The sequence below is a fragment of the Capra hircus genome, chromosome 7 (genome assembly GCF_001704415.2).
Source record: "Capra hircus breed San Clemente chromosome 7, ASM170441v1, whole genome shotgun sequence".
In the NCBI taxonomy this organism is placed as follows: Eukaryota; Metazoa; Chordata; class Mammalia; order Artiodactyla; family Bovidae; genus Capra; species Capra hircus.
This window is the reverse complement of record NC_030814.1, coordinates 98769709-98781978: the sequence shown is the minus strand read 5'-3', so window position 1 is coordinate 98781978 and position 12270 is coordinate 98769709. Positions and strand designations below refer to the sequence as shown.

Sequence of the window (12270 nt, the reverse complement as noted above, 5' to 3'; positions counted from 1 at the left end):
AGCTCCCTGCGCTATACATTCCACCATTTTATATAGGAACATGAGGTTACGTTTCCCATTTGTTTCAGATTGGGGTTGGGTATCACCTGTTTTTGTCAATATATGGTCACCATGTCTTTTCCAAAACCCTTCCCTACTTTGTTCAGATGAGATAATTCTCCTTAAAATCGAACGACCACAGCGAGAACAAGATATTTTGGAGAAATATACACTCAAAGGCAAGAAGGTAAGATTCACATGGGATAATTTCTTGTTCTCACCTTAGAAGTCCATAATTCTATAACATAGAAAAGAACTAGAGCAAGCTTCCCCAATCCCTGGGCCATGGACTGCTACCAGTCTGGACAGCAGGAGGTAAGTGATGGATGACCTCATTGCTCACGTTGCCACCTGAACTCTGCCCCCTGTCAGATCAGTGGCAGCATAATAAATATAATGCACTTGAAACATCCCAAAACCATCCCCACCCTCATCCATGGAAAATTGTCTTCCACAAAAACCAGTTTCTGGTGCCAAAAAGGTTGGGGACTGCTAGACTACAGGGTAATCCAAGTGGTATCACACTTATTTCACCAACAGAAAGCAGAAGCTACTGTTAAGTTTTCATTTGAAGGAAACTTATAACTTAGCTCCAAAAATGGTTTCAGAGAATCCTTAATATAAATATTTGCATAATGAAATTAGATATTAATTGTTTAAGATATCATTCACCCTAAGGCAATTTTATCTTAAATCTGTTGGAGAAACTTTAGTGAGATCTATCTGGTATAGCAATCTGCCTATTCAAGCTAATAAATTCAGTCAGAAACTGTGCATATTCACTGAGAAAATATGAAACTCTCATGCTAATAAAGTGCTTGTTAGACATGTCAGAATTTATGCCGGGGGAGAGTCTCAGTCATGAACATGATAAATCTCATGATCATAATTCGTATTTTAATCATTAGGAACAAACTCTTGGAGGCAATACCATTCAATGCAGAGAAATTGTTGAAACCTTGAGTGTGAAATCTAGCATTATTCAGAATAAGAGAATTTACCCAGGCAAGAAACTCCATCAATACCCTGACTCTGCAGAAGCCCTTGGTGAATCTTCACATCTTAAGTCACATGAGAGAATTCTTCCTCAGAAGAAATCATACAACTGTGAAAAGGATGAAAATTCCTTCATCAGGAGCTCTAACTTAGCGAGCCACAAGAGAAAACGTACAGGAGAGGGATCCTATGAATGCAGTGACTGCGGGAAAGTCTTAAATTCAATCTCACATCTTAAGAAGCATGAGAAAACTCACATTAGAGAGAAACCTTTTGAGTGTAGTCAGTGTGGTAAAGTATTACAGAGCCATGGGTCCATTAAGTTGCACATGAGAACCCACACTGGAGAAAAACCATTCAAGTGTGATCAGTGCGGGAAATCTTTCAGCTCAAGCTCTTACCTTGCGCGTCATAAGAGAATTCATACTGGAGAGAAGCCCTATGAGTGCCATGACTGTGGAAAAACCTTCCGAGATAGCTCACTTCTCAGACAGCATGCAAGGACTCATTCAGGAGAAAAACCCTACCAATGTAATCAATGCAACAAAACCTTCAGTAGAAACGCTAGGCTTACCATACACCAGATAACACATACTGGAGAGAAACCCTATAAGTGCAATGATTGTGGAAGAACCTTTAGTGTTCTCCTATACTTTAAAAAACATAAGAGAATCCACACTGGAGAGATAGTCACTGAATGTAGCGTCTGTGGTAAAGCCCTAAAGAGTGAGGCATCTCTTAAGACACATATGAGGATACATACTGGAGAGAAACCTTACAAGTGTAATCAATGTGGGAAAGCTTTCAGGCTGAGCTCCAACCTTGCCACACATAAGAAAATTCATACTGGAGAGAAACCCTGTAAGTGCAATGACTGTGGGAAAGCCTTCAGGGATCGCTCATGCCTTAAAGATCATGCGAGCATTCACACTGGAGAAAAACCCTTTACATGTAATCAGTGTGGAAGAGCCTTCAGAGTGAAATCTTTCCTCATGTTACATAAGAAAATTCACATGAAAATGAAGTATGAATGTACGGAATGTGGGAAAACCTTCCGTGGTCTCTTATCTCATGGAAGGCATATGAAAATCCATACCAGGGGCAAGAAACCTTTTAACTGCAGTGAATGTGGAAAAGCTTTTAGCAGGCATGTTTCCCTTACAGTACACATGAGAACTCACACAGGGGAGAAACCCTATGAGTGTAATCAGTGTGGAAAATCCTTCAGTGTAAAGTGTAATCTCACTGTGCACAAAAGAATACATACTGGAGAAAAACCCTATACTTGCAAGATCTGTGGGCTCAGTTTCAGTAAACCCTTATCCTTTCAGCGTCATGAGAGAACTCATGCCCAATGAATCCCTTTTGATGACATCCATGTAAAGTAGCTTTCAGGGAACTCTCAATCTTTAAGACATACAACAAAATGCTAAGTGGAAAGAACTGGTTTTGAATAATGTGAGAAAGCCTCTGAATAATGTGTATATGGGAGAAGCCTAAGTTATGTAATGATTGTGAGAAATTTTTTATTCATTCATTATCCCTTAGAAGAATGTAGTAATGCTGAAAGAAAATGTTTTAATATCTTCAAGACTTGTTACTTGAGAAAAATAAAAACCTAATGTTTTAAGCCACCATGTTTTCTGTGTATTTGTTCTTTTGTTTTCTGTGTGTGTGTGTGTGGTAGTGATGGTAGTGGTGGTGGTGATGTGTGCTAGGTTACCTCAGTCATGTCCAACTCTTTGCAACCCTATGGACTCTATGGTAGTGGTGGTGGTAGGGAGTTTTGTTTTGTTTTGTTTTGTTTTCTTTCTCCCAGTTGGCTGTAATCACTAACCAATATAGTCCACAGATGGTCAGTTTTTAAAAATAACTTTTACATATGGTTTGGTTCAGTTCAGTCGCTCAGTCGTGTCCGACTCTTTGCGACCCCATGAATCGCAGCCCGCCAGGCCTCCCTGTCCATCACCAACTCCCGGAGTTCACTCAAACTCATGTTCATCGAGTCGGTGATGCCATCCAGCCATCTCATCCTCTGTCATCCCCTTTTCTTCCTGCCCCCAGTCCCTCCCAGCATCAGAGTCTTTTCCAATGAGTCAACTCTTCACATGAGGTGGCCAGAGTACTGGAGTTTCAGCTTTAGCATCATTCCTTCCAAAGAACACCCAGGGCTGATCTCCTTTAGAATGGACTGGTTGGATCTCCTTGCAGTCCAAGGGACTCTCAAGAGTCTTCTCCAACACCACAGTTCAAATGCATCAATTCTTCGGCGCTCAGCCTTCTTCACAGTCCAACTCTCACATCCATACATGACCACTGGAAAAACCATAGCCTTGACTATGGACCTTTGTTGGCAAAGTAATGTCTCTGCTTTTGAATATGCTATCTAGGTTGGTCATAACTTTTCTTCCAAGGAGTAAGCGTCTTTTAATTTCATGGCTGCAGTCACCATCTGCAGTGTAACAAAATTGAAAAACTATTTATATGGGGATATAGGTTTGATAGATATTTGCGTGCATGCTTAGACACTCAGTATGTCCAACTCTTTGCAAACCCGTGAACTGTAGTCCACCAGGCTCCTCTGTCCATGAGATTCTCCAGGCAAGAATATTAGAATAGTAGCCATTCTCTTCTCTAGGGGATCTTCCCAACCCAGGGATCGAACCTAGGTCTCCACGATTGCGGGTGGATTATTTACCATATGAGTCACTGAGGAAGCCCCTTAATAGATGTTTGCCTATTAGATAAAGGTCTTAAGTTGTGCTTACAAATCACCTGTGTACCTCTACATTTCTTGTCTCCTATCACGTCCTGCACAAGGTCTGTAGTGAGTCTTCCCATGAAGACTGCAGGTGGTTCAATTCTCCTTGGAATTATGAACTTTTCACAACACATTTTGTTTATACATTTAACATATATGAGAATGAACAAATGCATGAATCTTTACAAGGTAAAACACATCTGGGACAGGGAGGCCTGGCATCCTGGTGTGCTGCAGTCCATGGTGTCACAGAGTCAGACACAACTTAGTGACTGAACGACAGCAGAATACCTCAGTATTAACTATTGCAAGCTCTGATCAAGATACAGAATATTATGGGCACTACTATTCACTCTGATTCCTGTCATCAGAATGTAGGTACTCTATGGAATCATGTATTTTTAATTCTTTTTTAAAATTGAAGTACAGTTGATTTACAGTGTTGTTTTGGGTGTTCAGCAAAGTGACTCAGTATTACATATATGTATGTTGTTGTTCAGTTGCTAAGTCACATCTGACTCTTTGCATGTCTGACTGTAGCCCACCAGGCTCCTCTGTCCATGGGCTTTCCCAAGCAAGAATACTGGAGTGGGTTGGCATTTCCTTCTCCAGAGAATCTTCCCAACCAAGGGATTGAACCCAAGTCTCCTGCATTGGCAGATGGATTCTTTACTACTGATCCAACAAGGAAGCCTATATATATATACATACATATATACATATATATACACATACATACATATATTTATATACATATACATATTCTTTTTCATATTCCTTTCCATTATGGTTTATTCAGTTCAGTTACTCAGTCATGTCCGACTCTTTGCAACCCCATGAACTGCAGCACGCCAGGCTCCCTGTCCATTGCCAACTCCTGGAGTCCACCCAAACCCATGTCCACTGAGTCAGTGATGCCATCCAACCATCTCATCCTCTGTCATCCCCTTTTCCTCCTGCCCTCAATCTTTCTCAACATCAAGGTCTTTTCCAGTGAGTTTATTACAGTGTATTGAATATTAAATATAGTTCCCTGTACTATACAGTAGAACCTTATTGTTTATTTTATATAACCTCAGATATGCAGATGACACCACCCTTATGGCAGAAAGTGAAGAGGAACTAAAAAGCCTCTTGATGAAAGTGAAAGAGGAGAGTGAAAAAGTTGGCTTAAACCTCAACATTCAGAAAACGAAGATCATGGCATCTGGTCCCATCACTTCATGGGAAATAGATGGGGAAACAGTGGAAACAGTGTCAGACTTTATTTTGGGGGGGCTCCAAAATCACTGCAGATGGTGACTGCAGCCATGAAATTAAAAGACGCTTACTCCTTGGAAGAAAAGTTATGACCAACCTAGATAGCATATTGAAAAGCAGAGACATTACTTTGCCGACTAAGGTCCATAGTCAAGGCTATGGTTTTTCCAGTGGTCATGTATGGATGTGAGAGTTGGACTGTGAAGAAGGCTGAGCACCGAAGAATTGATGCTTTTGAACTGTGGTGTTGGAGAAGACTCTTGAGAGTCCCTTGGACTGCAATGAGATCCAACCAGTCCATTCTGAAGGAGATCAGCCCTGGGATTTCTTTGGAAGGAATGATGCTCAAGCTGAAACTCCAGTACTTTGGCCACCTCATGCGAAGAGTTGACTCATTGGAAAAGACTCTGATGCTGGGAGGGATTGGGGGCAGGAGGGGAAGGGGATGACAGAGGATGAGATGGCTGGATGGCATCACCTACTCGATGGACGTGAGTCTGAGTGAACTCCGGGAGTTGGTGATGGACAGGGAGGCCTGGCGTGCTGCAATTCATGGGGTTGCAAAGAGAAGGACATGACTGAGCGACTGAACTGAACTGATTTATTCCTTCCTCACCCCCTTTTCCCATTCGGTAGCCATGCGTTTGTTTTCTATGTCTGAGTCTGTGTATGTTTTCTAAGTAAGTTCATTTGTGTCTTTTTTTTTTTTTTTTTTTTGACTGCACTGTGCAGCTTGCAGGAGTTCTTTGACCATAGATCAAAACCAGGCCCTGAAAACAGAACAAGAAACCAGGCCCTGGCAGTGAAGATAGAGTCCTAATCACTGGATGGCCAGGGAATCCCCTAGAAACATGTATTTTAAAAACAACTTTGTTGAGATATAATTCATGTACCAAAAATTTCACTTATTCAAAGTGTACAATTAATTGACTTAAGTTACGTGTACTCTTGTGCCTGATATCACATGTTGTCATTTGTGCCTGGCTTCTGCTCAGCATTACATTTTTGAGATACATTTTTGCTGTTGTATCTAGCCAGAGTTTATTTTCACTGTTGCATAGTTTTCCATAGAATGAATCTGTACACTGTATCGTTCAACTGTTTTGGACATTTATCTGTTTATAGCTGGGCTATTTTACAAATAGTTGTCTTTTGATTCACAACTCCATATTTTTGTGGGTATGTATTAAGGATTAGGTATGGCAAGGAGTCGGACGCAACTGAGCGAATGAACTGAACTGATGGTAATATTGATTTCACAACTACCATGCAGTTTTCCAAAATAGCTGCACCAAATTTCATTCCTGCTCTCTTGCCAATATTTCACATTGTCTCTTCTGTTTGGACCATTTTGATGAGTATGTAGGGCCATATTTTGGTTTTTCTTAATTTTAAAAACTTTTATATTGAACTACATTTACACTTAGAGAAGGACTTCCCAGATGATGCAATGGTAAAGAATCCACCTGCCAATGCAGGAGATGCAAGAGACTTGGGTTCAACCCCTGGGTCAGGAAGATCCCCTGGAGAAGGAAATGGCAACCCACTCTAGTATTATTGCCTGGAGAATCCTGTGGACAGAGGAGCCTGGCGGGCTCCTGTCTGTGGGGTCGCACAGAGTCGGACCCGACTGAAGCAACTTAGCAGCAGCAGAGGCCAGTATTTTTGCCTGGAGAATTCCATGGACAGAGGAGCCTCATGGGCTACAGTATGGGGTCACAAAGAGTCAGACACAGCTGAGCAGCTAACACACATACCCCTCAGTTCAGTTCAGTCACTCAGTCATGCCCGACTCTGCAACTCCAGGGACTGCAGCCAGCCAGGCTTTCCTGTCCATCACCAACTCCTGGAGAGTGCTCAAATTCATGTCCATTGAATTGGTGATGCCATCCAACCATCTCATCCTCTGTCATCCCCTTCTCCTCCTGCCTTCAATATTTCCCAGCAGGAGGGTCTTTTCCAATGAGCAGTTCTTCGCATCAGGTGGCCACAGGATTGGAACTTCAGCTGCAGGATCAGTCCTTCCAATGAATATTCAGGACTGATTTTCCTCAGGATTCATTGGTGTGATCTCCTTGCTGTGCAAGGGACCCTCAAGAGTCTTCTCCAGTACCACAGTTCAAAAGCATCAATTCTTTGGTGCTCAGCTTTCTTTATAGTCCAGCTCTCACATCCATACATGACTACTGGAAAAACCATAGCTTTGACTAGACGGACCTTTGTTGGCAAATTAACGACTCTGCTTTTATTAATGCTGTCTAGGTTGGTCATAGCTCTTCTTCCAAGTAGCAAGTGTCTTTTAATTTCTTGGCTGAAGTCACCATCTGCAGTGATTTTGGAGCCCCACAAAATAAAGTCTATCACTGTTTCCATCATTTCCCCATCTGTTTGCCATGAAGCGATGGGATCAGATGCCATGATCTTAGTTTTTTGAATGTTGAGTTTTAAGTCAACTCTTTCACACTCCTCTTTGACCTTCATCAGGAGGCTTTTTAGTTCCTCTTTGCTTTCTGCCATAAGGGTGGTGTCATCTTCATATCAGAGGTTATTGATATTTCTCCCAGCAATCTTGATTCCAACTCATGCTTCATCCAGTTCAGCATTTCACATGATGTACTCTGCATATAAGTTAAAATAAATAGGGTGACAATATACAGCCTTGATGTACTCCTTTCCCAACTTGGAACCAGTCCATTGTTCCAGATAATGTTCTAACTGTTGCTTCTTGACCTGCATACAGATTTCTCAGCAGGCAGGTTAGCTGGTCTGGTATTCCCATCTCTTGAAGTATTTTCCACAGTTTGTTGTGATCCACACAGTCAAAGTCTTTAGTGTAGTCAATGAAGCAGAAGTAGTTTTTCTAGAATTCTCTTGCTTTTTCTATGATCCAACAGATGTTGGCAATTTGATCTCTGGTTCCTCTACTTTTTCTACATCCAGCTTGACCATCTGGAAGTTCTCTGTTTATGTACTGTTGAAATCTGGCTTGGAGAATTTTGAGCATTGCTTTGCTAGCATGTGAGATGACTGCAATTGTGTGGTAGTTTGAGCATTCTTTGGCATTGCCTTTCTTTGGGGTTGGAGTGAAAACTGACCTTTTTTTTTTTTAATTTTTATTTTTACTTTATTTTACTTTACAATACTGTATTGGTTTCGCCATGCATTGACATGAATCCACCACGGGTGTACATGCGATCCCAAACATGAACCCCCCTCCCACCTCCCTCCCCGCAACATCCCTCTGGGTCATCCCCATGCACCAGCCCCAAGCATGCTGTATTCTGCATCAGACATAGACTGGTGATTCGATTCTTACATGATCGTATACATGTTTCAATGCCATTCTCCCAAATCATCCCACCCTCTCCCTCTCCCTCTGAGTCCAGTCCTGTAGCCACTGCTGAGTTTTCCAAATTTGCTGGCATATTGAGTGCAGCATTTTCACAGCATCATCTTATCCCTGACAGTTTCCCAATATTAATGCAGTCAGTTTATTGGTCACTTCCTTCACAATTAGTGCTTTTTCTTGTGATTTTTTTTTTGACCCTTCCTTGCAGCATGTGGGTTCTTAGTTCCCTGAATAGGGATTGAACCCGAGCCCTCTGCATTGGAATCATGGAATATTAACCACTGGACCACCAGGGAAGAGCCACTGTGATTTTTTTTAGGATTGTTGGCTTATGCCTATTTTTCAGGCAACCTTGAAAAGCCTGCTTAAATAACTAGTAAATGTGTTTCCTTGCTACTTTCTTTTGTCTTCATTGCTGTGTGTGGGCTTTCTCTAGCTGCAGCAAGCAGGGGCTACTCTTCATTGTGGAGTGCAGGCTCCTCACTATGGTGGCTTCTCTTATGGTGGAGCATGGACTCTAGGCGCACAGGCTTCAGTAGTTGCAGCACCTGGGCTCTAGAGTGCAGACTCAGTAGTTCTGGCTCATGGGCTTAATTGCTCCGTGACATGTGGGATCTTCCCAGACCATGATTGAACCTATGTCCCCTGCGTTGACAGGCAGATTCTTAATCATTTGAACCAACCTTGCTACTTCTTTCATACAATGATACTAACCACATTCATGCAGAGACTTTAATTAAAAAAGCAGAAAATTTTCTTGTGACTTTGTAAAGATCCCATGACACATTCTCTCCATCACTGAGTCTGTGTCCCTGTGGGGACTAAGCCACTCTGGTTCTCTAGTCCTTTAGTGATTTTGGCTCAGAGAAGGCTGGGAATTAGTCTAAGGAGAAGCCCATCAGTTCCCTTCAGGTTAGACCCAAGATTCAAGAATGAGAAGCCCTGGAGGTGAGAGGAAATGTGGGGGTAAAATGACATATACCTGTCTGTCCTCTCAGGGTCAGGAAGTCAGCTATGCAGAAGTTCTGTCTTCTAAGATCTGTGCTCCTTAAGGATTTGAACTGCCTGAGGGAAGACATGATGGTACACACTTGCCTAATGAGGAGCTTTGAAAATTGAGCACCACCGCCCCCCCCCCCCCCCCCCCCGCCCCCAGCCGCCCTATACTCCCCTGGGCCAGCCACAGAGACTGCAAACAATTCACCTGAGAACAGCACTACACAGCTCAGGAAACAGCACACTTGAGTCTTTCTGGGATGATCCCTCTTGCCCTGGAGCCAGTTGCCTTACTTGGGCCATCAGCACTTTGTGGGGGCAGATCTTCCGTATCCATCCTTCAATATCCAGAGGAAAGGTAGATGAGTACATTGGTAGCTCCAAGGTAATCTGAAGTGCCCAATAAATGCAGTGGGAAATTGAAGAGTTTTTTTTTTTTTAAACAATTTTATTTATTTATTTTTGGCTGTGCTGGGTCAACAACACAAGAGAAGACTACACATGGACAACACCAGATTGTCAACACCGAAATCAGATTGATTATATTCTTTGCAGCCAAAGATGGAGAAGCTCTATACACTCAGCAAATAAAAAAGATGGGGAGCTGACTGTGGCTCAGATCATGAACTCCTTATTGCCAAATTCAGACTTGAATTGAAGAAAATAGGAAAAACCACTAGACCATTCAGGTATGACCTAAATCAAATCCCTTATGATTATACAGTGGAAGTGAGAAATAGATTTAAGGGCCTTGATCTGATAGACAGAGTGCCTGATGAACTATGGATGGAGGTTCGTGACATTGTACAGGAGACAGGGATTAAGACCATCCCTATGGAAAAGAAATGCAAAAAAGCAAAATGGCTGTCTGGGGAGGCCTTACAAATATCTGTGAAAAGAAGAGAAGTGAAAAGCCAAGCAGAAAAGGAAAGATGTAAGTATCTGAATGCAGAGTTCCAAAGAATATGAAGGAGAGATAAGAAAGCCTTCTTTAGCAATCAGTGCAAAGAGACAGGAAAAGAACAGAATGGGAAAGATTAGAGATCTCTTCAAGAAAATTAGAGATACCAAGGAAACATTTCATGCAAAGATGGGCTTGATAAAGGACAGAAGTGGTATGAACCTAACAGAAGCAGAAGATATTAAGAAGAGGTGGCAAGACTACACAGAAGAACTGTACAGAAAAGATCTTCATGACCCAGATAATCACGATGGTGTGATCACTCATCTAGAGCCAGACATCCTGGAATGTGAAGTCAAGTGGGTCTTAGAAAGCATCACTATGAACAAAGCTAGTGGCGGTGATGGAATTCCAGTAGAGCTATTTCAAATCCTGAAAGATGATGCTGTGAAAGTGCTGCACTCAATATGCCAGCAAATTTGGAAAACTCAGCAGGCCACAGGACTGGAAAAGGTGAGTTTTCATTCCAACCCCAAAAAAAGGCAATGTCAAAGAATGCTCAAACTACTACACAACTGCACTCATCTCACTAGTAAAGTAATGCTCAAAGTTCTCCAAGCCAGGCTTCAGCAATACATGAACCATGATTTTCCAGATGTTCAAGCTGGTTTTAGAAAAGGCAGAGGAACCAGAGATCAAATTGCCAACATCTGCTGGATCATGGAAAAAGCAAGAGAGTTCCAGAAAAACATCTATTTCTGCTTTATTGACTATGCCAAAGCCTTTGACTGTGTGGATCACAATAAACTGTGGAAAATTCTGAAAGAGATGGGAATACCAGACCACCTGACCTGCCTCTTGAGAAACCTATATGCAGGTCAGAAAGCAACAGTTAGAACTGGATATGGAACAACAGACTGGTTCCAAATAGGAAAAGGAGTACATCAAGGCTGTATATTGTCACCCTGCATATTTAACTTCTATGCAGAGTACATCATGAGAAACGCTGGGCTTGATGAAGCACAAGCTGGAATCAAGATTGCGGGAAGAAATATCAATAACCTCAGGTATGCAGATGACACCACCCTTATGGCAGAAAGTGAAGAGGAACGAAAAAGCCTCTTGATGAAAGTGAGAGAGGAGAGTGAAAAAGTTGGCTTAAACCTCAACATTCAGAAAATGAAGATCATGGCATCTGGTCCCATCACTTCATGGCAAATAGATGGGGAAACAGTGGAAACAGTGTCAGACTTTATTTTCTTGGGCTCCAAAATCACTGCAAATGGTGATTGCAACCATGAAATTAAAAGACGCTTACTCCTTGGAAGGAAAGTTATGACCAACCTAGACAGCATATTCAAAAGCAGAGACATTATTTTGCCAACAAAGGTCCGTCTAGTCAAGGCTATGGTTTTTCCAGTGGTCATGTATGGATGTGAGAGTTGGACTGTGAAGAAGGCTGAGCACCGAAGAATTGATGCTTTTGAACTGTGGTGTTGGAGAAGACTCTTGAGAGTCCCTTGGACTTCAAGGAGATCCAACCAGTCCATTCTGAAGGAGATCAGTCCTGGGTGTTCTTTGGAATGACTGATGCTAAAGCTGAAACTCCAATACTTTGGCCACCTCATGGGAAGAGTTGACTCATTGGAAAAGACTCTGATGCTGGGAGGGATTGGGGGCAGGAGGAGAAGGGGACGACAGATGAAATGACTGGATGGCATCACCTACTCGAGGGACATGAGTTTGAGTGAACTCCGGGAGTTGGTGATGGACAGGGAGGCCTGGCGTTCTGCAATTTATGGGGTCACAAAGAGTAGGACACAACTGAGCAACTGAACTGTGCTGGGTATTTGTTGCTGTGAGAGCTTTGCTCTAGTTCTTACAAGAGAGGAGGCTGTTCTCTAGTTTCAATGTTCTGGCTTCTCATTGTGGTGGCTTCTCTTGTTGCTGAGCATAGGCTCTATGGTG

General features: G+C 42.3%; 1 protein-coding gene across 1 annotated transcript; it reads left to right on the top strand.

The window, feature by feature from the left end:
- On the top strand, positions 325-2393 carry LOC102180586 (zinc finger protein OZF-like). The gene is made up of 2 exons (XM_013977013.2): positions 325-354; positions 948-2393. The coding sequence occupies exons 1-2, from the start codon at positions 325-327 to the stop codon at positions 2391-2393; spliced, it is 1476 nt and encodes a 491-aa protein (XP_013832467.2).